Source organism: Dermochelys coriacea, chromosome 14 (genome assembly GCF_009764565.3).
Source record: "Dermochelys coriacea isolate rDerCor1 chromosome 14, rDerCor1.pri.v4, whole genome shotgun sequence".
In the NCBI taxonomy this organism is placed as follows: Eukaryota; Metazoa; Chordata; order Testudines; family Dermochelyidae; genus Dermochelys; species Dermochelys coriacea.
Genome location: NC_050081.1, coordinates 2,829,335 through 2,856,863, shown reverse-complemented (window position 1 = coordinate 2,856,863; position 27,529 = coordinate 2,829,335). Strand labels below are relative to the sequence as shown.

Genomic DNA, 27,529 nt, shown 5'->3' with positions numbered 1-27,529 from the left:
TCCAATATACTTTCCTTTATATAAAAATACAAACACTGGACTCTGCATTTGGTTTCGTTTGCTATGCGGCATAAGCTTATTAGGGGCTAACCGTACAGCGCAGTAAAGCACCGGCAGCACTAGTGCTCTGCGATCTAGCAATTTTAAAAAAAGTGGAAATGGACAAACACTGAAGAGGGCAACCCCTTCCACAGCCACTGTCTGGGCTTCTTGCCCTGATTTCTAATCTAGCTTGTGATAAAGCAAGGCAGGGAATGACCCAGGCCTGATGCAGGTCCTGCTTATGCAGGTGGTGGATCTTCCCCCCCCCCCTCATCTTTTTGGAAGGACACAAGGCTGCTGCTGCACAGAGCTCCTGCTGGACCCTTGGTGCCTGCTCTGGGGTGGAGTGGAGACATCTACACTGAGATGAGGGCAGAGAGGCAGTACCTGAGCAGCTGTGATCTTGGTAACAAACAAGGGGGAAGAGAGCTCAGCTAATTCAGAGGTTTATCAATAAAGAGCCTGACACCTGCTCTTCTAAAACACACACCGAGCACTTGCAACAGGAGCCTGGGCTTGGGGCAGCTGTGGACCAGGCCTGGTTCTGGTCCCAAGTTCTCAGCCAGTCACTTAAAGGGGCCTGGAAGGCAGACACTAGTGAGACACAGGGACGTAGCTACTAGCATCGAGGGTGGGCTCAGGGACGTGGAATGTTTCCAGCCCAGAACCTTTCAAGTCACCCAGACCCTCCCCCCTTCAGCCCCGAAAGCTGCTGCTTGGATCTTGCAGGTCTCTGGCAAGTGACATTTGGTTAGGACAGGCTTACTGGGGCATGGTGCACCCTCCTGCACCTCTTTTTTCTTCCCCATGGTTTCACTACACCCGATTACAGGTAAGAGGGTGAGTATCACTGGTTGCCTCTGCACAGGGGGTGTTCTGGGTTTAATAATACCTGACAGAGCTAAATAAAATATAGACTCTGCACCATGTGGGTTGAGTGTAAAAACGGTTGCAACTGTTTGAAGTTCAGCAGGTCTGCCTAGGAGCAGCTGAGCCATGCTAGCCAGCCCTTAGGCCTAAGTAGCAGGGTGAGGGAGGACACGGGCGCTTTGTATGGCTCCGCTGTTCCACTGGCCAAGAATTGTTGCAGGCCTGAAGAAGGGAATGGGCCAAGGCTTGGCCACTCATTGTCTCTAAACAGCATCAGGGGGGGTTCTGCAAACCTTGGCTGTGTCTACACGGCAGGGAGACAGGAGCCTGTCAGCCCGGCTCCACAGATGGGTGTTAATAGGGCTTATGCTAGCACAAGCTGTGTAGACCTGACCCACACCATCCACACCACTGTGGGTAGTGTATAAGTCTGTGGACCTAGGCCAGGCATCTCGGTCCCAGGTGCCCTGCTGACATCCTTTTAGAAGGCTGGGGTGAGAGTTACACTGCCCTGCATCTTGCTCCATGTAGGAGACAGTCCATCATTAAACCTCAGGAAAGCTGAACAGGGCTGGAAGGTACAGGCTGGGAATCCAGGGCCGGGACTGCTGTTACTTCCACACCTGCCATGACCACAGTGAACGAATGGTAACAGTTTAACCCCCTTGCGCTGAATACACAGGCTCTAGAGGAGAGTCCATCAAAACACCAGCTTTAGCCCTTAGCTTTCACACAGCAGTAGCAGGTTTAAACAAATGCAGCCTAAACAAAGTTCTGGAAAGACAGACTTGCAAACAAGGAGGCTACAATGGGTCAGATACAACAATGCAGGCAGGAGGTGCTTGCTGGCTCCAGCAATCCCAGGGATCAGCTGATGAAGGGAGCTGACCTGTCGTTGGTCACTGTTGGTTTCAGCTGGATGTTGGCAAAAGGATTTCTGCAGAGAGAAAGGAAGGCACAGGTCAGTGGGGGGAGGAGTGTATCCACTGAGCAGCACAGCTAGTACAGTGGGACAACAGGACAGCAAGAGACAACCTGGTGAGAGAGAGACAGCTTTCCCTAGGCTGCGTTGGCTTTGAGAGCAGCAAACACTGCATCAGGTGACAGGCTGGGCGCTCCCCTGCTAGGCTGGCTTTGCTTTTAGTGCATTTGAGACCTAACCGCACACAGTGTGCGAGCAGATCATACCAAGTCCCAGAATAGTAGGTCCTTTCTTCCTCACCTCACTCACCCAGTGGGTGGCACTTCTTTAAGAAATGGGTGAATGGACTTATTCTGCTTCCTCAAACGAGAAAAACCCCTTGGTGCCAATGCTACAGCGCTGGATTGTCACAGAGATTTCTAGCATTGAGGGTTTGTACTTCGGAGAGGGAAGCTCCTTTCAGAATTTAGAGAGAGAAAAGTTTTGAGATGATCTGGGGAGTGCAGATGCTCCTTCTACTTGTCTGGGCTATTTTTAAAGCTGGGGCTTCCCCCAGCTCCCTGGAATCTGAAGGAGAGGTGGTTTCAAACACCAACCAATGACCTCTTCCATGGATCTGCATTAGGATCAGGACTCCTGGAAGTACAGACCCGTGTTCCTTTAGCAGAGAAGCTGAGGGATGACAGTGACAGTCTACCTGATCTCAGCCCCCAGGAGTGTGACAGTTGAGATGGCAGAGAGGAAATTTAGGAGATTGAGTCCAGCTGTACTGCAGTTAGTTATCACTGCGTACAGGACAGACTCTTGGAGGGTGGTCAGAGCTCAACTAAGCCTCATTGCAGGAGGAAGGATGGTGGTTTCCACCCAGACAAGCCAGATGGAGGAAGCTCACGGATTTATCTTGGCACATGATCTGAGGGATTTTCACATCAGCTGAGCTGAGCATGCAGCTGGGCTCAGATTTGCAAGGGGAGGTGGCATGAAAGGAGACACTTGAATTTGGTCAGACCAGATATTTAAACAAAGACATTCCAGTTACAGTCCTTTCACCCCACGAAAGAAACGCAGCTTAGTTAACGCTTCAAAGACACACATGCTGTGTATTACATCTCATACGCACAGCTGGCTGGCCAATGCATATTCACGATCCTGATTTATTAACCCCTGGCACTTGTACTGGCCTTGCAACTACTTGATAGACAAGCAGGGTGCTCATGCCCTCAGCAGGCCTCCCCTTGCTGAGTCAGCAGAAGCTGGAGACCCCCCACCTGGAACTTTTAGCTCACTCCGCCAACTGCATCAGCTCTGGGCAGCCCCTGAACAGGTTGAGGAGTCTGTGCAGAGAACCAGGTGGAGGAGAGGAGTCAGCCAGAGCACTGGGGAGGGGGCCCTTAGCCTGGGCCATTTTCCCCCTGGATGGCTCCTCAGCCTGGCCAGCACTAGGAAAGAGCACAGGAGATTAATAAAGCAAAATACAGATTGGCTCTGAAAACAGCAGTGCAAAAATACCCTCAAGGAAAAAGGAAGAGTCCTTGAGGCCCCAGGTGCCCCATCCCAGGGCCTTTGTCTTCTGCTCTGGAGCCAGTCAGTATTTGCCGACAACCCAGCGGGTTTCCTACACCACACTACATTACCGACAACAGCTCTGCAGACAGACACAGCCTCAAACACATTCTCCTGCCAGGCTTAGAGGAGGAGACCCGAGTCATGGCTGGGTAGGATCCGTCAGGAATGCACCTAGCTGATCACCACCCAAGGAGCGGAGAGAACAGACAAACTTCCTGCCCGCTTGCTCAGGAGATGCTGACCTCAACTGACCCCTCTGCCTTCCGTCATCCCTCCTCTTGCACTCCTAAAGGCAAGGCCACTCAGGCTAATCCAAGAGACCCTCCCACAAGAGGACAGGCCACTCCCCTACTTTATTACACCCTTTGGCTTCCAACCCTTTTGGCACCAGTGTGGGCGGGGAGAAAAATCAAAGAAGGTCAGGACACAACTCCCACTGAAGCGTGCCTGGGTGGAGGACAATGTACAGCTCTGGGGGGATGAAGAGAAGATATTGCAGTGCACAGACACCCTTGGGCTGCTTCCCACACCTGGTGGCAGCACTCCTTAGGTATGTGCAGTGCTACCAGAGGCTGGCAGGTTTGGGATGCACTTTAGGATGTAAATGCTAGGGCAGCTCCAAGGATCTGTTTGCATGCAGCTGCACCCCCCACCACTCCTCTAACCAGCTCTGTCCTGCTGCTCATTCCCCATTCCAGACCAGGGCTCTTCTTTCCACTAGCTAGCTCCTGCCATCCCTTCCACCATGCACATTGACTAGTCCCCCCCCGCTGAGCCCATGGGCCAATGTGGTCTCCCCCCACCCTTCCCCACAGGCTTCAGAGCCCGAGCTGGAACATCTCCTCAACTAGTTTTAGGGCCGTAACGGGAGCTCGCAGCTGTACACCTGGGTGCTAAGATAGGCTGCTATGCGGTTTCCCCCCCGTGGTGTAGATATACCCATACACACTGCTGAGGGTGTTGACCAGAGATCCTATTCTTGTTTGACACTCAGGCTGGGTGAGGCAAACATGGGGGAAAAGCACAAGTGAGGTTAAAACTTGGCACAGTTCAACAATTTTAGGCTCAACAGTTACTTGCTAAAGAGCAAATGCTGCCTTCAATCTCATAGCACTACTGGAAGGGTGACATGGTGAGGCACCCAGGAGCAGCATGTCTCATTGGGGCACAGAGACCGCTCAGCACGAAGCCACGAGAGAGGGCTCTTTAAGGAGCTTATTTTTGGAGTACCTGAATGTTGAGTTGCTTCCTCTGAACTGCAACCCCTCTCAGCTCTGAGGGCCCCACTTCCATGCCCAGAGGCCCTGGCGGCAGACTAGGAGCCTTGAAGGGTCCCCTCAAGGTCTTGCTCAGTAACACTCCCAGCCTGGCTGCAAAGCAAGAGCTGGAGCCTTTTTGTGGTGCTGTTTCTCTGCTCCCCCCCCACTTTTAAAGCCGGTGCTCCAGTGTTTCACTGCCGCTCCCTACATGCCCTCAGCAGCTTCCGCAGCCCAGTGGCTCGAAATACTCGGTCTAGCAAAATGTAACCTAAGGAGAAGCATCCTGAATGGTCCCCGTAGGGATCAGGTGGGCTGGAGAGCGTGCACGTGCTTGTGTGTAGGGGGGTGGGGTTCAGGAAACCAGGGACAGAGCAGTTTGATTAAGGCTGAGAAATACAGGGGGGTGGGGGGGAGGCTATAGGAGCAGGGATCTGGTCCTCCTTTTCTCACTGTGATTCTCTGGGTTATCCCCACACTCACCAAGCAAACACACAAGTCAGCAGCTGCCGTACCGCTCCCTGGGCCCGAGAGCAGGGTATAGGCCTTGCTGGCCAACAAACTACTAGTATGATGTCTCTCTTTAAAATCCAGAGCTTCAGCCCCCAACACTAACCCAGGAACAGTGGCTCAGCCTTCCAGCAGTGCTACGGGAAGGATAATCGCTCCTCTCCCCAAGGCCCAGCTCCCTGGTGCAGCACCAGCTCTCCTCTTTAAATCGTGGCTTGGTTTCCAGCAAGAAGATTAACTCCCTGTTTTCAAGCCAAAGCTATTAGTTTCCCACCTAATTTATGCAGATTCTCAGGTTATTTTTTCCCTAGGATGCCTGGAGAATTGATTTCGCATGAAAGAAATGAAAAAGGTGACTTAATGACTCAGCAGGGATTATTTAACTATCTTTGTTCTGGCAAAGCAGAGAGGTAGATCAAAGCCTGCAGCACCCACCGCCCCCCCCCCCACACTCCCCAAATCTCGGACTCAAAAAGCAACTTCAGGATTGGGGGGGGAAGTGCAAAAAGTTACCTGTGGTGAGACTGGAGCGCATGGAAGAGGCTAAAACCAGCAGGTGCTATGAAAGGAAACCTCCCCTCCCCTCCAGCTGATGCTGCTCACTGCTAGCCTCCAGGACCCACCAATACTACAGACCTTGGCAACTGCTGAACAGAGGCCACCAATCAGTCATACGGGACTAGATGGAGGCTACCAAAATAACCGTCACTGTACCAAAGCCAATGCTGACCCGCGGCTCTGCGGAGTGGAGGGCAATGAACATTCACGCTATGACCACCCCAAAACTACCTGTTATTTAAAATACTGATAATGTAGGTTTTCTATCCCTACATGTCAGACGCCTGAGAAAAAGCTGTGCAAAACGGCAATGAAGTGCCAATCACCGGAGGTGCGTCCAACGCAGCGAACGTCAACGTGACCCAGTGACAGCAGCAGATGCTGGGACTCACTGAAAACCTAAAACCAAGGTGGGTTGTTATTTAAAGGGGAGAATTCTAAAAAGCAGGAATAGGCCAATGATGCTCATTGCCCAGACATGGAAGCATGAAACCAGAATGCTGCACCTGCTCTGCCCCAGCAGTGCGGGAGGGAGGGGGTGGAGATGGCGTAGGCACTATGCATCGAGCCGTGCAGATATAGGTGTGGCTAGAGAGACGGGCACATGGAGGTTTATACAGAATGACAGTGTAGGAAGAGGAATCCATTTCAGGAGTCCCAGGAAGGCAGAGAAGCTTCCACCAATGGGTTCAGGTGCAAGTGAGGAACTGTGCTCTGAACTGACTGGCATTGCCTGACCATGGACATTGGTGAAGGACAGGTCAGTGCCCATCCAGTGTTTGCACTGATTGATGGTCACAGTGAGCAGATCAATGACCCATTTTTCTCCCTCCCTCACCCGTTCATTAGTATGGTGCTGAGCCCCTGGCTTCGGGCCAGTCAGTACATAGCACTGCAAGAGTGAGGGGTTTGGCACATAAAACTGTGAACTTACTAACTAGTCAGGGACATCAAAACCTGGCCACTTCAACATCGGGGCTGTAATGGAAACAAAAGGCAGTTTGTAGGATGTGTTTAATACGCACACAGCAGCCTTAGTGAGAAATAAAAAGGGTATTGGTTAAGGAGAGAGAAGCTAGGCTAGGAGCCGTATGCTCCCCTGGGATTTGCTCCACTCCCAGGAGATGTCACTGGCTGGGTTAACATACTTCTTCAGACACAGGATGCAAAAAAGAAAAAAGTTGTATTTGTTATTAGTTATCATCACTGATACAGCACTTAACACACAAACTCTTCCTCATGACAACCCCCTCGTGAAGACTGCAATTAAGTTAGATCTTCTATATGCCAGCCATGGGAAAGATACCCTGCAGCATTCCCACCCTGCACCGGACTCCTCTCAGAACTCAGACTTTCCCCTTCATTTAAGTTTGCAGAGGAAAAACAAATAAGACCCATTTACTTTCTGTTAACAGCATTCAAACCTCCTGAGTGACACCCAAATGCAGTCTGGTTTTGTGGTATTACACACAAGCCATATTGCAAAGCAATTAATTCTAGGTTTATCCTGTACTGGAGACCAGCAAATCATTCACCTCCAACAGCGAGCCTTTCAAGACAAATCAAGACACTGGCTTAGCGTAGGGACTATGCATTTAAACACTATTGCAGCTGCTTTCATTCAGCAATTGACTTTAATGCAAGTTGCCAGACCTGAAAACTGACCAGAGAAACTGGGCAAGGAGAAAGGTCATTTTCTGGCCCTCCAATATCATGGGGAATGGGGAAAAAAAAATATGGCAGAGGCAGTCTAGTGATTGGTCAGTGATATAGGCAGGAAAGCTGAAAAAACCACCAAGGCCCAACTCAATGCAATAAATAAAACTTTTATTCAAACAATAACTCAGTACAGGGCACATTTCTCTTCAGCTTTTAAAAAAGGTTTTCAGCACTTTACAATCTTCATACAAGTTTTGCTAATTTTCTACATTCATCCATTCAGCACGGAATATCCTGGATTAAAAATCTTTAGCAAAATTATGACATCAACACAGGAGGTTCTTATTACATATGCCCATAGTCTATTATAGAAAAACAAACAAAAAAAACCATGTGTGTGTGTGTGTGTGTGTTGCCAGCAATGTCCTAGTAAACAGGCATGTAAAGAGGTTTTAAAAATCACATCAGAAAGAGGAAGTGTGTACAGCTTTACAATGAAGAAGACTTTCACCGGAACTGAAAGGGTTAAGTCTGTACTCTGGGTGTCAGCCACTTACTGACTTCTCCGCACTCAGTGGTTGAAGAAGCAATACCAGTAGCCATTAATTCCAATCCTACCGTGTTTGTCTCTAAAGTTATTAAGACACACAAAGAAGATTGACAGGATTTAGGAAGTTAAACACTGGAATTCTTCTCCCCTCCACCCCACCCCAAGAAAAACCAAACCAAAAAGCAGTTGTTTTTTGAAGTCCAATTTCAAAATGCAAAAGTCTTTGGATTGCTCTGGTAAGCTGCATAATACCATGATTTATCCCTCAGAGCACGAACATGAGGTAACAATACCTCACTGCAAAATATACAACAAAAGAAAGAATGAACCTTCCAACAATGCTGGTTGAGTCAGCCCTGGTGGTTTAATTAGATGGAGCAGAGTAACTGTCCAACCCCCACCAAGAACCAACTATTTCTCTCCGAGGCCTAAACCTCGGCACTATCCACTTTTCTTAAAGCAACCTTGTAAAGTTTGGTTGAATTAAAGTCGATGCCACCCAGAAAGGGAAATGACCAAACCTGTCTGGCATCTACACCTGCCTTCCCCTTAGAAACAGGAAATTGGCATCTGAATTAAGTGAAAAGATAGTTAAAGTAACAGTACGTATACCATAGGCCATGCATATTTGTTCAGTGTTGGAAATGGTTTCTTCCATTTTGTTAGTACAGTGTGGCTCATGTTAAGCCTCAGAAAAGGGATAGTGCATCTTTGAACATTCACAAAGTACAAAAACTGGTTCTGCCCCATAACTGTAAACTGCATCCAGGCTGCTCCAAAAATTAGCACACACAGTTTGGCAGTTTCTGCTCTGAAAGGCTTCACAAAACAAGGGCATTGTAAACATCAGGGAGGGGAAGGTAGCAGCACCATGGTTTCCTTGGATGATCACAAGAGTTAAAAATCCAAAACTAAGAAGAAGTATAAAAGGAGAAAAGTAAAGGAGGGAAAGAAGCAGAAAGCTCTTCAAAGCAGCAGTTGCCATTTCTAGTCAGGTGTCCTCAGACAGTTGATACCAAAGTGCCATTGCCACTGTGGAATAGAAAGCACAGGAAGACTGCCAGACCGCACTTCACTGCAAAGAGCATCAGATGGACAACAACAAACTTATTGCAATGCAGTATCCCTTTTATGGAGCTCAGGTTAGTCCTCTGTGCCCTCACTTTACCCTACAACTTCCCTAAAACAGCTGGCTGAGAACACAGAGCACATTATGCTTTTGCTTTAAGCGAACCATCTCGAGAGCTCTTGGCGCAACTCCTGCAGCTGCTCCATGCTTGACTTCTCTTGTTGTTCCCCAGTGAGGGAGAGGAACCACATGCAGCCCTGGTGTTCGGGTTCAGATCCTACTCATCACAACTGGTTGCCATTTCACTCACAACATAGCAAAAAAGTGGGAGGTTTCTTCTATTTTTATTTACAAATATTTCAACTCCTCCCACCAATGCAGGGCTCAAACTAATGAACCCCAATCCCAGGGCAAGAGGCTGCTTTTCCTCTAGCAACGAGAGCGTTCCGAACGCAGGCAGGAGGGCCTGCATTTTGGAGACAGACCTTCCCATTCTGTTATACTTTGGGCCGAATCCCCCTCGGGGTAAGAGAGGGCAGAGTGAGTTTCAAGAGGGGAAAGTACCAAGAGAAGATACTGGACATTCCTAGAGTAAGGCTGCCCCAGTTTGAACCGGTGGAATGTGATAAATTGGCTGTTCTGATGTTCCCTTCAGATTAGCCTGCTTTTGAGAAGTGAGAACTCCTCATCCGATCCAGAGTCTCTGAGCCAAGTAGTGACCCTGGGAGAGACCAAAGCTGTCCTTGGAACAGGCTGACAAGCTAGATACATTTGGACTCTTCTAGTAGACTCTTGGTCACCCCACACTCAGAGATGACAAATTCAGATTTATTAACGCCTAAATTATCTAACCCCATCATTAACTCTGTATACTTCTAAACTGCCACATCTAGCATCACCTACTTGCACAGCCTGAGAGCCCAGAATGCATCCTGCCAAGGGATACTGCAGCGTTGTTTATTGTATCCAGCGCTCTGAACATGATGATTCACTTTATTGAACACAATGTGAAATAGAGAGGCTTACCTGCTTCCAGCTCTCGTCCCATAGTCCTCAAGACCCTAAGGGAGAAAAAGAGAAACCAACCATGAGACGGCAGAGAGACATTTGCCATTAGATGGCACTGGAAGGACACAAGAACAGAAGCAAATGCACTGGGCCCCGATGGCTTTCAGGCTAAGAGCCAAAGCATCTGGGTATTAGAAAGTGGATAGTGATGAAGGTGATTTAAATGAGGTTTAATGCAGCATGGAGTGAAGTGACTCTTCTCTGCAGAGCGTGTAACTTTACACAACAAGGCGAGTTACAGCAAAGGGAAAGGGAATCTAGCTCTTGCTGTCCAGCTCCACCTTGCTGCAGAGATCCTGTAACTACCAAGGAGCTTCACACACATTTTGAAAGCGACAAGAAGAAGTTAGGCATACACTGGTGAAATGGTCTGTGAAAAATGTGTTTCTCTCGTAACCGAATCCCACCAGAAATTGCAGCGCTGTCGGCTGCGTGGACTGGTACTGAATAGCATTATGCTGTGGGTGGCCGGGGAGGACAGAAAGTGGCTGCCTACAGCCTTCTGTGGAACAGATGGATGTGACACTAATGCAGGGCACCCTGGCCATTCCACCCCCGTGCCAGGATCCGTGCAGAGGGAGAAGGGGGGCTGGCAGAGGAGACTGCAGTAGCTTTCTTCTTGGTGAGCAATGAGTCAAGACCAATGAGTCCTGCACCTGCTACCCAGGTCCCTGGGATCTGAGAAGCAGGCTCTGGCAAGTCCAGGAACAGATTTTTGATACAAATCTCTCTCCTCGCCAAACACCCCTGCAAAGAGCCAGTTCCTCGTTCAGCTCATCTGGCTCCAACTAGCAAGATGTGAGACTGTTCCCCCACTCTGCTTCAGCTGCAGGCACAGAAGTAGGGCTCTGTTTCCCAGCTTGGGCATAGCCTTTCACAAGCTCCTTTTGGAGTGGCCCAGGAGCAAACATGCCAGTCCCCTGCTCACTGCCTCAAGAAGGGGCAGATTTCAGACTTGGGAACCTCAGCCTATCCTGGGACTTGCAGTCTGGCTGTGGCAGCTGGCGCTGCGTGGCCCATGCTGGAGCCAGTCTCAGATCTATTGAACGTCAACGCTTGCTTCTCATCCGTTCCAGCCAAGTAACAGAATGATTATTTTTTAATCGGTTTGCAGGGCCTGCTGGGCACATCAGTGCTCAGGACCCACGGTAATTCAGACATGGCCCAGGAAGCTGGGGAAGGGTGGTTCTGAACGGAGAGCTTGGTTTTCTTCAAGTCAAAACCCTGCTCCGCGTCCCTGGCCTGAGGCGGCCATTCTGTTACCTCTTGTCTACCAATACCAACCCCAACTCCCCGCCCAGAATTTCCCGCCTCACAACCCTACGTGGTCTCATACTGCTCTGTCCAGCAAGGACAAAGGATCAACTTATTCATCTCAGGAGTTCTTTAAAGCTCTTGTCAGAACCCCTTGCTAATGTAATTGCTGGTCTTGGGTGGGGCTGGGCTGGAGCCCCAGGGGTTTTCTTCACCTCAAAAAAAAAAAATCTATGGATATGACTCGTGAAGAACTCATTTCTGGTGGGAGGCTCTCATGGAAGCAGCGAGTGTTGTCAATTGGGAGTTTATGCTGCCATTTTGTGCCATTCTGTGCATCTCACCCATCTTCTCCAAGTCAGCCAATTGGCTCATCTTCTCCAGTCACTTTGGCTTTCCTCTCCCATTGTAAGTTTTGAAGGGAGAGTTTTTTAGTTCCCCTCAGAGAGGGACTGGAGGGAGAAAGATCATGGAGCCCTGAGTAAGCTACGAAGAATCATCTGGCAAAAACAGCCAAGGTTGGTAAACCCCAATGGAAACATCGCTTTCGTTTGAACTTACAGTTGACCTAGTGTAAGGCTTGTAGTGAGCAGATGGCAGTTGGCACAGGCCACGGGAGTATTCTTTAATTGCACAACCATAGGGCATAAGGTAGTCCTATAAATAATGAACACAGGCCTGTTGGAGAGTAACCCTCATTCACTTGCAATAGGCCAACATCAAAGTAAAACATTTAAAATAAAATTAAAACCCTCCCAGAATTCAGCACATTTACCTCCACTATAAAAACTACTCTTCACGGTGCAACAGCCAGGGCTCCCACCAGTACGAGGGCCACAGACACCAGTAAGTAAAACTCTCATCCCACTCACTGCTGCACATTACAGAACCCAGGGAAGGCCACTCTGTTCAGTATGGGGAGAATACTGGCACGGGTTGTCTCCTTGGGGGTGCACTCCCTACGTTCCCTGGTTTAGTGCATTCCCACAAGCTCTTCCCAGCTGACCGGCATTCCACATGCCCATCCTTTGTTGGCTCGCTCTCATTGGCTGTTCAGTTGTGCCAACAGGTTGAGGCAGATGCCCATACCTAGAGCAGAGCTAAAGGCATGCAGGAACACTGTCCTGGTTTAATACAGTGACCCACAGCGGCTGCAGGAAGGCGTCTGGAAATCATTGTCTGATTTGCTACATTAAATGGGGATTCAACAGCCTGAAGCTGCCCAAGATGGGAGTAGGAGAGAGGCTGTGTTGATGCTTTTGGGGTTTGTTTTTTTAAACCCTTCCCCAAGCGTTTTCCCCAAATGCAACCATGCCCCTTATTTAGTTAAGACCAGAAAAACAACAATGTCCAAGAGGGCCTAAATTAGTTAGGAGCCTAGGCCCCATTTTGAAAAGTGACTTGGGGCCAGATTTTTAATGGTATTTAGGTGCCTAACTCCCATTATTTCAATAGAAGTTCAGCACCTAAATACCTTTAAAAATCTGGCCCATGGGAGCCAAAGGCTCATCAAAACTCAGTAGTATTTAGGCTCCCAAGTCATGTATGAAAATGGGACTTGGGTGAAATTTTCAAAAGCACCCAAGGGTGTCTATTGTGAACGGAAACCATTATACACAACTCCCACATCCCCAAGGGAAAGAAACGACTGATCTACAGCAACACGCGCTAACCTGACAGCTTCGCCCCCTACCTCCACAAGTCACACTGCTGCTGTTAAAGCCATTTCTCACTGCACTCAAGGGCTGTTCAGTTTAACTCTCCTCCCGCCCTGCCCCGCCCCGCCCCACTCCAGAATGCCTGCTGTCCATGCAGCTCTCCCCCTGGAGCGAGCTGCTCTCCAGCTGCCAGCAATGGCCAAGTGATAAACGTGCATGTGCTCTGGCAGCCACGGGCTACCAATCCCCCTGGGCTCCCAGCACCTCACCTGGGAGAAGGCAGGCACCGCCACGCTGTATGGTCTCTGTTTGAAAGCGCCAATGGGTTGTGGTGGGAAGACCCGTGATGAGGACACGGCGTAGTCTGGTGGCGGGATGGCAATGTCATCCTTATCCAGCAGGTTGCCTGTGCTACTGCTTTTCCCCTGTTGCAAGCTACAAAACAGGAAAATAATCCATCACCCGCCACCCACACATGCTTGCCCTGCCATTGCTGGGCTCCCCCGGGACCCTGCTCAGCGGCGCTGGTGCTAGCCATGTATCTAGCGCAGCAGCCCAGGTGTCACAAGGGGCCTCAAGCTGGGAGCACAGCAAAATCATGGGGCACATTTTATCCTAGACGCTCATTAACCAGTGGCAATTATTTATCATTCACAATTGTGACCAAGTTCTGTGCAGACATGCAGGGCTGCTGTAGCCGTGTTGGTCCCAGGGCATGAGAGAGACACGGTAGGGGAGATAATCTCTTTTATTAAACCCACTTCCGTTGGTGAGAGAGAGACAAGCTTTGGAGGGTACACCAAGCTCTTCTGGGAGAGCTGCTTTCTCCTCTACAGTCAGTCACTTCTCCAGCAGATAACACTAATCCAGTGGTTCTCAGCCTTCCCTGCATCAGGGCTCCCCTTCCGTTTAGCAGCAATGGGCAGGGAAATCACAACCTCCCACACTGTAATCCATTTAAAAGGCATCTCTAATGCAGCCGACACCACCAATACCACTCCGAATCCAGAGCTAAACCCCACTGGGACATGGAGACCCGCTTGGAGAGAATTTCATGAAGACTTTTGTATTTCCCCACATAGCCGGTATTAAGCCCTGACCGCCACCCTGCTGCCCAGTGGAAAATAAATCTCCCCGTTTCACTCAGGTTGCAATGCACAACACAGGAAAGACTCCCCTTATGTCGGACAGCCGGCAGAGGAAGATGCCACGTGTTTTGGCTCAGCCCGCCTGGTCTATATTTGCCCCTTAGCTCCCTGCACCACTATAATGGAACCCAACTCATAAGCCCCTTTTATGCCAATCACCTGAAAGCCTCCCAATTCCCCTAAGGGAGAGACAGCCCCCCCCCCCATCCCCGGTGCCTCCTAGGACATCCAGAGCCTTTTCCTTGGTTGTTCTGGCGTCATACGACCAGGTTTCATGCAATGCATGTGAGGAGTCTCACTTCCCTGTGCATTTCTCTGGGTTCCTCAACTACAGACATCTGAAAATCTCACAACCTTTCTATAACAAGACTGGCTCGACAGCTGAGAAAAGCACAGTTCATCACTGCCTTGGGCCCCGTACGCATGCTGGTCAGCGCTGGGAGCTTTTCCCCAGATGCAAAGGAACGTCACCAGGTACCATGCAGCACCAGCAGCTGGGACAGCAAGTTTTTTAAAGGGGTGTTTTTACCTCATATGTAACCTGTCACTTCCATCGCTGTCAAGAACCCGTGTGTAGGAGAAAGGGAACCAGCCTCTCCTGTAAGGCAAAGCCACAAGACAGAGTCAAACCTAGCCTCTCATGTGGAGATGTGGAGGGAGGAATCTATGAACATTACTCTCCGGCTACACGCCACACTATACTGTGACAGAGGAGACCATCATTTGGATCATGGCTTTCTAGGGGTGCAAACCAATAGGTCAAGTGGTAAAAACTCTGGATCTTAGGCATACTATTCAATAAGCCCATTCCCTGCTTAGAACACCCCCTCTCAGATTCTCCCTCCTTTCCGCCCCCGGTGTAAATGTGGGAGGACTTTTGCAGGCAACAGGATTGAGTTTTTTTTTAAAAATGTAAGATTCCAGGTTTTGTATGCTGGACTAAAATTGCTTCTCATTTCTGAGCCATTAGGAGCAGGCTGCTGGCCCCAGCAGCAGTCCCAGCCAGGTCAGATCCCTGCCAAGACCATCTGGAGCGTTTGCTTTATTGGGAGGCTCTGTGGCGCTGGAAGGAGGTTATTTAAGGTTGCTGGTGTTACGGATAGTGCTGCACAAGTAATCCATGATTCTGCCAGTAGCAATGGCCCCACGCTAAGCCCCCCCATGTGTGACACTGTAGTGAAATTGGAATCCAGAGTCAAGACAAGAAGCCCAGTTATCCCAGCACTCAAAAGCCTGACCTTGCTCCTCAGGTTGGTGCTTTGCCAAACACCAGCCAGCAAAGCTGGTATTTCGTCTTGCTCGGAATCATCAACCTCCCAGAGTAACCAAGTGGCATGATGGGATGCCAGGAAAAACTGGCTGGCAGCTAAGCAATTTCAGTGCACCAGCCACTCTAATTTTAAGAGCTAGGTGCTGATGGCATCTGTAGTTCTAGGGAGTTCACAGACACTCACATTTTTGTTTTCTCACTCTCCCCGTAGTGCCATCCATCTCGGGCCTCTGGCACCAGGAGCGTGATGAGGTCTCCATCCTTGAAGCTCAGGAGGGTGGTGTTATCACCAGCAGCATGAGAGAAAATGGCTTGTACTCTTGTCCTGCCATTCCTCTCGAGCCCAGCAGCCATGGAACTGGAGCGTGGCAAGGTCTTGTTTTCAGCTGGCGAGACACAAAGAAAGCCCCAAGAGCTCAGACCATGTGGCTGACCAGGTCGTAGGCAGTTTCTACTGTGGCATTTAGAGTCATTAATCTACCCAGGGGTCATCCAGCATTGCCATTAAGGAAAACGAACCCCCTTTTAAACAGTACAGCTCAGATCCCCCCAAATTCTTGGCTATTCTTTTTTTTAAGCTGTCTGTTATAAAGACCTTAAGTGAACGTACTCAGCGGACCCAGTCTGATTTGTGCAGTTCCTCCGACTCTCCCCCCAATGGAGAGCATTTAGGCAAACGGTCAGAACATTAACTTAATGACTACCCCCCATTTGAGGTTCCTCATTTCACACCTTCGATGCAATGGATGCATTTCTATGCTAAGATATTACTTGGATTATTATGCAAATAGGTCTATTTGTAATAGTTTACACCCAGGTTTCATTTGTTATTCCAGACATTTTGCTCTGAGATGTTAACATTAACAAAGGGAAAAACCCAGAGGAAAGAGTTGCGTGACCCTCCTGGAAACATGCCCACAGAGAAGCAGATAAGTGAACTAAAGCAGGTGTGAGGTACTGTCTCTTTGCATTGAGATATGGCTGCAGTCATATGCAGATGCATAAGAGGAATAAAGAAAGGGAGGACTTGTGGCACCTTAGAGACCAATGAATTTATTTGAGCATAAGCTTTCGTGGAGCTACAGCATAAAGATTCAGAATCAAGATTCAGCAGGCAAGGTCCCACTATCTTTGGCCTAATCCAGTGACCCTATCCCATTATGCAAAGAGACAATCATCATCATCATGATGTGGTGCCTAGCGGCCCAATCAAGGTCAGGGCCCCATTGTGCCAATGTTGTACAAACACACCCTAAAGAGATGGCTGCAGCCTTGAAGAGCAATCCCTCCTCCCACTCCCAGATTCCTTCAGATTTTCTCATCAGGAATGCCGCCATAGGGCTGAAAGTTTTTCCTTCCAAAAGGAACCCACAACCCAAATCTACCCCCTTTATTTTCTAATCCTTTGCCCAAAGATGCATGAAAACGGAGACACTACCTCACATGATTGTTGGGAGAGGCCATGCATTATTGCATAGTTACTAAGGAAGTCAACCATGCTGTTACAGTCACCATGTGACACTTCACGGTCACTAACTGAGGAAGCCATTGTCCCCACTTAGCCTTTTGTTCCACCTAAACCCACCTTGCCTCCTCCCACTGCATTAAGGTGCAGAGACCCTTAATTGCTGCTACTCCTAGCTCCGGTCAGCAGCTGACCCATAACCCCCTGGGAGAAGCGGCTATGAGGCTAAATCCTTACTGGTTGCGTAACTGCTTTTCGGTGCGACACTCTTGCGCACAGGAAGCGTGTTGGAGTACGAGTCACTCAGTTGCTTCTGATGCTGGGGAGGAGATAGGGATTTCGGCTGGGCTGGCTTCATCTCGGACCAGCGGCTGTAGTCCTCGCTCTCAGGGCCCGAGACGCCATTCATCACGGGAATGGTCTCTTGTGCGGACATGCGCTGAAGGAAGAAAGGGCAATGGGAGATTTCGGCATCAGGGATGTCGAGTCAAAGACATCACATTTCTGTAAGGGACCCACACACTTTAGGAGAATACGGTTTGCCATACAGGATCAGGCCTCCATCTATTACATCTGGTATCCTGTCTCCAGTCATGGCCTGATCTTAATGCTTCAGGAGGAGAGGTAAAGCCATCCAGGGTGGCATGAGGGATCAGATCCCTTCCCGACTTCTGCCGTGATCAGTGTGGGCCAAGCAGGCTGAGATATAAATAATTCTCTCAACAGGATGTGAAGTGAGACATACTAGCATTCAGACAGCCCATTTCTAAGCCCACCCAGAGGATTTCAGTTCAATCCCCTCCAGCAGCAAGTCCCAAAGACTGATTACATCAAGTGGTTTCAGAGTAGCAGCCGTGTTAGTCTGTATTCGCAAAAAGAAAAGCAGTACTTGTGGCACCTTAGAGACACAAATTTATTAGAGCATAAGCTTTCGTGAGCTACAGCTCACTTCATCGGATGCATCAAGTGGAACATCCTTTGATTTACATTGATAAGCAGTTTTCACTGGATCATGCAGTTACCTCTGAGGTTCCCTACTTAACTCTTTCTGCAAGGCCAGGTAATTCTATCTTTTGCAGCCCCCCTCACAGGGTTCAAACTGTGGTCCCGGTTGTCCCCTGGAGCTTTGCAAATCCTGGCTGTCTTCACGGGGAGGCACTGAATGTCACCCAAACCTCGAGGACATGATAAAGCAGGATGGGTCCATTTCACACTGGCCCGCATCGGCCTCCGTCAGAAGTGTACACTAGGGGATTCCCTGAAAGCCCCACCGCTGAACGTGGTCTAAAGGTTATTGGCAGGTGACTTGCCTGACTAGTGGAAGCTAACAGGACTGTGCTAGGCTCACTACACCCATAACGTTACTCAGCAAGGGCAGCACCATTGATGCCTTGCATACTTACCCCCACGAAGGGCGCCAACTCTGGTGGGACAGGGAGCGGTTTGGCCCCGGGGATAGGGTCCGAGATGATTAGGTTCGATTTGGACGTAGACAGGGAACTGGGGATGATTGTGCCATTGCTGCTGGTGGACATCTGCTGCATCAGTTGGATAGCCCGGTCTGGGATCTTGTTGGGGTCTGAGCAAGACTGCTGCCAAATCGGGAGCTTTTGTGTCAAGATCTCCTTTCCCTAGAATCACAAAGGGGGAAGAGTGAGAATACAAGAGGCCTGCAGACAAATCCACTCACCTCTCAGGATAAGGGGCAGAGAATGATCACAGTACAGCTCCCATCTCAAACCAAGCCCCCCAAGAACACGTTCCTCAGACTGGATTCCAGGAGGCATGGAAAGCAGACCACGACGATCATGCCTCCAGAGCCAGCTTGGAACACAAAGTGCCACTGGCCCAGATTTCCTCTCTGCCATCTAATGAGAGCAGTAAGTGAGATTTATCTACCCAGGTGTGTAATAAACAGGACAGAGTGCGGCAGCTTACAATAAATATAGGGTGTAGAAAGGCAGATGAGCCAGTATAGTCTCATGAAAAATGTAAGGGTGTTTCATTTCCCTAGCTTACTTTGAGACAATCTGCGTGGCAGCTTGAAGAATGGACCAGCCAAAACAGAAAGGGAAAGAGTTGGGCTATTCAGTTTATCTGAACTCTCCTGTACACTAAAATATATTCTGATCAAAGGCTCAGTTGAGAAGCGTGCACTGGAAGCCACACCAGTTCATTATCCGATATGCAGCAGCAGCCACCCAGCGACAGCTCCTAGCCAGCCTTGCTGGGGAAGAACATGTGTGGTATGTGACTTGCTAGCTCATAAATTGTGTTAGTGCAGCCTTCATCGCTTGGCATCCATTGCTATTCCTAGGACCACAAAGCACGGGGGACGCCGCTGCTCTCGCTGGGTGAGCGAGCGGAAAGTCCAAAGTTACTGTTCTGATATTTGGCTGTACTAGCTTGCTGCTTTGTGATGCTGACAAGGCTGTGCCATCCCCCAGGGCCAGCCAGAGCAGACAGGTTTGGGGCATATTGTAGAAGGGGGTGGCTAGAGGCAATATTGTACTATTCAATCCTCAGAAGTACCCCCCCACCCCGAAATCTGGAAATTGCTAAGCAGCGGGGGTTGGGGCTCAGCAGGTAGCTGTATTCCCGTGGCTGGCTAATGAAGGAGTGTTATTCTGAGACAGACTGCAGGCAGAGGGGAGAGTCCCTGCAGCACATCGCATCCGTGCTGGAAGACGTGCATGCCTCACCAATAAAAAACGAACTGCAGAGATGAAATCCCGGGGATAGACAGAAGCATCCAGCAGAACAGCGCTGACCACAGCCATGGCATATTAAAACAACAGATGCAGACGCAGCGTTAGCGTTCGCCTTCTGTTGCGCGCAGGGAGGGGAGACATGCAATGAATTCTCTGGGAACGGGATGGCCGCGCAGGCAGAAGACTCACTTAGCCCGACAGGGCTGTCCAACCTCGGCAGTTTCCAATCTCAAGGGTTTTGAGCTGGCTGCGATTAGGCATTGGGGCCAGATGCTATAGGGGTCCCCCATCTTCAGAGGCCACGGCAATGCTCCAGCCCAAAGGTCTGGGGCTGAACTCCGTTTCTAGGTTTTCTTGCCTAAATTAACACCTGTAGCTTCTGTTGAACCAGGGGAATTGGTAGTTTAGCTTCCCAAGGAGGCAAAACCCAGACAATACTACAGGAATTGCTCCCACATCCAAACACGGAAGGAGTAGGTGCCACATCTCACGTAGCTCTCAAGAGCACACCCACCTAATGGCTTCCCTGATAGGGACACGCACCAGAGAACAATACACCACCACTACGAATGAGCTGTAACTGATTTTGAAGCAGAAGCAGACAAGCTGCCACTCCCAGAAGGCAAATTAACTCATTCTCCATTAACAGATAAAGCAGCATTATTGCAGGGTGAAAATTTACCCGTTTGCTTCAAGCTTTACTATTATCTTTGGGCAAATTTAAGTCAGTCCCTAAACCATTTCCATCGGCTTAAGGAAAAGCCCTGATTGATTTACGCCTAGTCTCATTTCCACTGTGTAGGTCATCAAAGCCAATTGACTTCAGAAAAGAGACAGTGACCTTGTTGCAAACTTGACTGTCATAGGCCATACCACGTCAGGGGAGAAGTAGCGCTGCCTTCGGTGGAAATGGCTGTTTGTTAATTTAGCCAGCCTTGGAAATTGGCCTGCATGTTACACACCCATCCACCTGCGTTGTGGATGTCCCACCTGCAAAATTCCCTCTGACAAAGTCTTCCACGTACTTTGCTGCGATAAGTCACAGTGTAAAACCGCAATGAAGCCTGGGTTCCACAAACGGGCCATTTTTAAAGTGTGAGGCTGCAGTGATGTTCTAGGTCACTTACGACTCTTGGAGACTGCTCTGGAACTGACATCTTTGAACAGGAGAGAGTTACCCCCACCCCAACCCCCACTTCACCCCATTGTAACATGCGTCGGGTTTTGACTCAGCATATATTCTAGTGTAAGGATAGCGACGACTCACTGGGACTCTTATGTTACTCCCTTATTCAAAGCTCACTCTTGACAGATGGATCTTAGAAGTGAGACGTAGGAAAAAACAGGAATAAGTGGAAGTGTGAGCGCATGCAGGCAGCCGGCTGTTGCGTTAAGGGAGCAGCATGCTCGCCAATACGCAGTATCAACCCGAGTTAGCGAACAGAGCACCACAAGGGGGCAAGAGAACTCTGTCCCAAGGTCCCAGCTGACAGGGGAGTGCTCTGGGCTGTCCTCCCCCTGCAGAGCAGTTCGTAAGAGACGTAGGCAGCGCTAAATGGGCACGTGGGAGCGTGGAACAACAGCCTTCCTATGTAATCCTCTCCTTTGTTCACGATGAGCTGTAAGGTAGCAATCACAATGGCTCACAAAGAGAGACAGCTCACCATGTTCCCTGCCGCTTGCTCGCTGCTGCTCGGAGACAGAGCAAACGAGAAGCAGGAATTTTCTTACCTCCCTTCAGGAGGAAAGTCACTGCACCAGGTTTTGGTCTGGTTTTGTGACTCATTAGCTGATCAAACAGGGATGTGACCCCCATCTTTAAGCCTTTGTACTCCATCCCACAATGACTAATGACAGCTCAAGGACTACAGGAGCATACCACCGGAGAGGTGCGTTCTTCCTCAGCTGGGCTGCGCTAGGCAGAGGTGCCAGAGAAAGGGCTGGCACCTTTAGAGGAAAGCTGGGCCATAATGTGCTGCTGCTGTGCCCTCGCCAGTCACTGTCGTTCTGACAGTGAATCAATCGGCTTCCTCTGGCTGGGTGAGAGCTGGTCTTTGGCAGCCTCTCCAGGAGAGCTATGAAGTGGGGGCCTCCTTCCATAGCCCAGCAAAAGCAGCACCCACAGGGCCCTGCAGATAAACAGCATGTGCCCTGCCATCCCGTAAATCTTTCGACGGGACACCCGCCTCCGAGGGCACAATCTGCAAGGAGTGGCTGCAAAGTAAAACACCACCAGCTCACAGAGATGAGGTTGTGGCTTATGCAGCCCAGGAAAACACACTCCCACCGGAGTGCAGTGCCCTGATCAGCGTGTGTCCCTGTCCTCTATCTGCCCGAGCCACAGGGGACCGGTCTGGTACCATGCCCAGTTAGACAGCCTGGCTCATTAGCTCAAGCTGTAGAGATTCACACGGTCTGTTTGAAGGTCCCCGGTTCCAACCCAGCACCAGTCAAACAGTAGCCATCAGAGAGCACCCAACCAAAACAACTGACTGTCCTAGTGTGATCACTGCCTACACTCATGGGAGCACTTGGACCTCTTTTGAGGGTCTCCTATCCAGAGGCTGTTTCACAGGCTGATTAACACTGTGGTTGCTCACCTTGGTGTGGTAGGAGATGGTGTTCTTAGCCACAGCACACTGCTTCTCTACTAGGAAGCAGAACCGTCTCCTCTCCTCTGTGAGTGCTGTCTTATAGCCATCACAGACGTGGTTTTCTAGCTCACCTTGTTTGTTGCCGATAGCGTCGATGTACTAGGGAAAGAAGACAAGCAAACAGATTATTGGAAGGGGCATGTGTTTAATCTCTGCACACCCAGCACTGTGCGATTACCTGCACCTCAATGGAGGTTTGGGGGAAAAAAAAAAAAAGTCACCTGCAAACCCGTAACAAAACAGAAGTTTTTGGGTACAAATCCTGTGCCTTGCCAATGCCTGGATATTTGCTCCAAGAAATAAATGCAGCATTAGCCTGCATGTCTCTTCACTTCTCCCACTAGAGAGAACATTACTGAAATATTCCACACACAACTGTTACCATTTTGTTTGATTTAAAATTTGCCTGCAAGCACAGAACATTTATATGCACACACACACACACGTTGGGGGGAGGGGGATGCACGCACATGGGGTATGTGTGCACATCCACGTGTGTGCGCACACATCCCTCACCAAACATCCTTTACTCATCCGAACTCCCCCACACAAAGCTACTGACTCAGAAACGCGGGCTTCGAAAGTTGTGTGGGTGGGAGGGAAGAGCCGAACTGCCTTGCAGCTGCCCTCTCAAACACCCCCACCAGGGTAGAGCTAGTGCTCTCGAACTGTACAAGCTGGCTCTGCTGCTTAAACCCTGCTGGCTTTACGCTGATACGAATCATGATACTTCCATTTGCAACAGCATCTGAGAGAGTGCTCTCCTTCCAGGCAAACCACGGGCAGTATTGTTATCTTGCACATGGACATACCCACACATCCCCTCAGAGTGATCAACACAAGAAGTTACTGAAGAGAGCAGGGGAGAGGTTGGTGAGCAAGATAAGAACTGTTCCCTTCACCTTATGCCTCACCTGCCCCTCTCCAAATCCCTCTCGTGCTCACCCTTGCCACAGCCCCAGAGGCAGGAATCTGACACTCCCTTTCTCTGGGGCCATATCTAGAAAATGCATTGAAAAAACACTAAACGAAACCCATGAGCACAGAATCATTTCTGGTCACTTTTCTCTCCATCAGTGTCCAAGCACTGACTCTCCATAATCTGTCCTGAACGGCTCTCATAACGTGTCCTGCCAGGTCAGCTGATCTGTCACTGGACAGACTAGTAGCAAGAGTTCACCAAACATGAAACTGCCCAGTGCCTCATAAGATCAGCAGTGGGGCAGCTGAGTCAGCAGCCCTTGTGCAGGATTCCCTATGGAAAGACAGATGCCAACACTCACTCCTCTATTTGCATCTAACACACACACAAACCTTGAGCAAATGGTCAGAATATTCTGCAATCGTTCCAATTTGCTTTTGCTACTTAGCTCTCATGTACGTAGCTTCTGCATGTGAACTGCACGCAAGCGACACAATAATCAGTCACGTCCACCCTGGCCCAGCACCACATGTAGCTCAGACTTTTACCTTCACCTGTTCCTCTTTAACTGGGTAGGTTTTGTGCTGGGGGAAGAAGCCACCAAGACAATAGCAACCAAGTTCTCCACCTGCAATGACAACTGAAGTTTCCTGATCAAAACAGGCGGGATGACCTCCGGGATAGAGAAGAGTTGCGCAAGCCATGCCCATTGATGGCTTCCATCTTCAGCAAGCCCAGTGTGGGTGCCTCTTAGTAACAATTGTTATGGAGGATTCGGAGACAGATGCTGGTAACTGACTTTGAGGCTAGGCTCAGGCCACAAATTCTCTTCCCACAGGGCCTCAAGCAGTGGGACCATCTGTCAATTCGGGCTGAATTCAAACAAACAAGCTAGACTGGAGAGGTTCTGAATTCCTTCACCAGTTCCCTGAGCCTTCTCCTTAGCCACTACAGACACATTTATGAACCTGCTATTCGCCTCTCACGCAGTTTGTGCCAATGCCCCATTTCAGGATTCATTTGTCATTCAGAATGTTTCTGTACATGTCATGTTGGAGCATCAGCCCTACAAAGCATCGCACCACGTCTATGCATCCCCAGCCTCGTATCATTCAAATCACATCCAAGAGAAACACTTCTCCCCCTCTGAAGAACACTTGTAGCTTTAGAGAGACAAGGTGGGGGAGATAATATCCTTTCTGGGGCCCACTGCTGCTGGTGAGAGACACAAGCTTTACACAGAGCTCTTCTTCAGGTCTGGGAAAGGTACTCAGGCCTGGTCTACACTAGGAAAATCCACACCCCTGAGTAATACAGTTAAAATAATCTAATCCCTGGTGTAGACAATGCTAGATCAACGGGACAATTCTCCCATCGACCTAGCTACCACGTCTTGGGGAGGTGGATACTTATGCCAACGAGAGAACCTCTCCCATCAGTATTGTTAGCAGGGCAGCTGCATCACTGAAGCATTAAGTGTACACAATCCCTCAGGGTGTCCCAGCTAAATCCAAGATGGAACAGATTGGTTAGCATAAGTAGTTAACACATTGCAAGGAACCACTCAAGGTGAAGTGGCCAGTGAACACCCAGACCTGAAGAAGAGCTCTGGGCAAGTTCCAAAGCTGGTCTCTCCCCCCAACTGAAGTGATATTATCTTCCCCACCTCGTCTCTTCACTATGTTGGGACTGACGTGGCTATAACATTGTATACTTGTAACTTTGACAACATAAGAATGGGCACACTGGGTCAGATCAAAGGTCTGTCTAGCCCAGTATTCTGTCTTCCGACAGTGCCCCGTGCCACATGCCCCAGAGGGAATGAACAGAACAGGGAATCATCAAGTGATCCATCCCCTGTCGCCCATTCCCAGCTTCTGGCAAACAGAGGCTAGGGACACCATCCCTGTGCATCTTGGCTATAACCATTGATGGACCTATCCTCCATGAACTTACCTAATTCTTTTTTTAACCCTGTTATTGTCTTGGCCTTCACAATATCCTCTGGCAAGGAGTTCCACAGGTTGACTGTGCGTTGTGTGAAAAAATACTTCCTTTTGTTTTAAACCTGCTGCCTATTAATTTCCTTTGGAGACCCCTAGTTCTTGTGTTATGAGGAAGAGTAAACACTTCCTTATTTACTTTCTCCAGACCAGTCATGATTTTATAGACCTATGTCATATCCTCCCTCAGTTGTCTTTTCCAAGCTGAAGTCCCCGTCTTATTAATCTCTCCTCATATGGAAATCATTCCATACCCCTCATCAGTTTTGTGCGCTAATGCTCCATATATAGGGAGGGTTCCATTTTAACCCAATCCTAAATATGCTCCTGTCATAACCATACAGCTAAGGGTAGCCTAGAATTCCTCCTTACCTGTAAGGGGTTAAGAAGCTCAAATAACCTGGTTGACACCTGACCAAAAGGACCAATGGGGAAAGAAGATGCTTTCAAATCTTGGGGGTGGGGGAAAAGGCTTTGTTGTGTGTGTTCTCTTGGGAAGCAGAGAAGCATCAGGTCAGACAACTCCTTCTATAAACCATCCTAAAAGTCTCTTATATTACAAAAATTGTAAGTAAAAGCCAGGCAAGGCGTGTTAGATTATCTTTTGATTATATTAATAGATTATATTTTTGCTTGTGAATTTTTCCTTTGCTGGAGGGAGGTTTATTCCTGTTTTTGTAACTTTGAAACTAAGCCTAGAGGAAGTTCTGCTGTATTTTTGAATCTTTTGTTACGCTGTAAAGTTATTTTCCATCTGATTTTACAGAGGTGATTTTTACCTTTTTAAAAAAAAAAAAAAATCCTTTTAAGAACCTGACTGATTTCTCTATTGTCCTAAGACCCAGGAGTTTCGGTCTGTGATCACTTTGTAACCAACTGGTTAGGATATTATTCTCAAGCCTCCCCAGGAAAGGGGGTGTAAGGGCTTGGGGGAATAGGAACTCCAAGTGGTCCTTTCCCTGATTCTTTGTTAAATCACTTGATGGTGGCAGCGTACCCTTCAACGGCAAAGAATTTGTGCCTTGGGGAAGTTTTAACTTAAGCTGGTAGAAATAATCTTAGGGAGTCTTTCATGCGGGTCCCCACATCTGTACCCTAGAGTTCAGAGTGGGGAGGGAACCCTGACAGCTCCATTTCTACCTTCCCTGCAAGGCAATCTCAGACTTGTCATGACCAGCTTTACAGTCCAGCTCAAATTAAATGCTGTTTGTAGACTAACTAAAAGTTTCACTGGAAGAGAACCAAATATGGAATTTTTCCAAAATCCCACCATTTTCTGCCTCTTTCTCACTTAATATGGAGCAAGTCATGGCAGTTATATCTTCAGAGCACGTAGGTATCAGCCCTCTGAACAAATATGGGATGAAACTCAAGGAAAATAAAAACAGACAGCAAGATGAAGTGATTTGCCCAAAGCCACAGAGCAAGCTCATGTCAGAGCTGGGATTAGCATTAGGAAATTCCTGGCTCTCAGTCCTGTGTTTGGATCATGCCTCCTCCTCAAGACCACACCCTTGGGGAACGTCTGCTTTTTGCACACAGGAGAGTCTTCTGGCTAGTTTGCTCCTGGATCTCCCCCATAGGCACAAAGCAGACAGCAGTGAAAAGGAAGAAAAAAACCCCTCTGTTCTGCACCTAGAAACTGCATTTATTAAAAAAAAAACCACTTCAAAAACAATTTCCAGTCTTCCCCACTACTGGGTGCCAGCTTGTGTGTTCTGAAACCAACGTAAACCCCAGTAAGTGATGTAACAGTACTCTCTGCACACTATGGAACAAGTACATTCAGTGTGTTTGCAGAATGCAGCAGGTAGGCTCCAATTGATCGGAAAAGACTGTCAGCATCAGATGGGTGGGTAAAGGAAGGTGGGGCTATGCTGGGGCAGCAGTGTAACAATCTGCATTAACACAAACAAACACTCTAGGGGTTAGCATGTGCTCAGCAGTGACCACAGAAACACAGGGCCCACCACGTGTTCCCACGAAACAGTGCACGGATAGGAACAGGCAGCAGCGGGGGGACACTCTAGATCGCTTAAGAAGGAGAAGCGTCTTACGATTGTATTGGCTTAGTGCAGGAGGGGTTTCATGGGGCTCATGCCAGAAGATTGTTCTCGCTGTGAATGGGCCCAGAGGGAACATGCAAGACACAATCTCAAGTTTTTGTGAATTACTGCCGTGCCTCCCAAACCCTGCAGGGGCTGACTGGGCATCAGGGGAGGAATTTATGGAGAGAAGGGGCACAGAAGCCCTCTGTAATAGAGTCATGTTCCTCCACCTCTGAAAAAAGAAAACTGACTTACAACTTTGGAAAGTGTTTCTGGGTTTCTAGGTTGATGGAGAGCCTTCAAATAACTTTCCCCTCACTCGGGTA

General features: G+C 49.0%; 1 protein-coding gene across 4 annotated transcripts in view; it reads right to left on the bottom strand.

Annotated features, from left to right (window-relative positions):
* BAIAP2 (BAR/IMD domain containing adaptor protein 2) overlaps positions 1-27,529 on the bottom strand; it is an 89,708-nt gene continuing 62,179 nt past the window's right edge. Inside the window, exons 7-15 of one of the 4 annotated variants that reach the window (XM_038371624.2) lie at positions 22,177-22,329; positions 18,269-18,496; positions 17,103-17,304; positions 15,585-15,786; positions 14,660-14,728; positions 13,252-13,417; positions 10,029-10,063; positions 6,659-6,702; positions 1-1,849 (exon numbers count right to left, since the gene is read on the bottom strand). In XM_038371624.2, the coding sequence (XP_038227552.1) occupies positions 6,675-6,702; positions 10,029-10,063; positions 13,252-13,417; positions 14,660-14,728; positions 15,585-15,786; positions 17,103-17,304; positions 18,269-18,496; positions 22,177-22,329 (1,083 nt within the window). In that variant the 3' untranslated portion in view covers positions 1-1,849; positions 6,659-6,674. Of the gene's footprint in view, positions 1,850-6,658; positions 6,703-7,534; positions 8,966-10,028; positions 10,064-13,251; positions 13,418-14,659; positions 14,729-15,584; positions 15,787-17,102; positions 17,305-18,268; positions 18,497-22,176; positions 22,330-27,529 lie in introns of those variants that run through there. The other 3 variants (XM_038371621.2, XM_038371623.2, XM_038371622.2) reach the window with 3 other exon arrangements.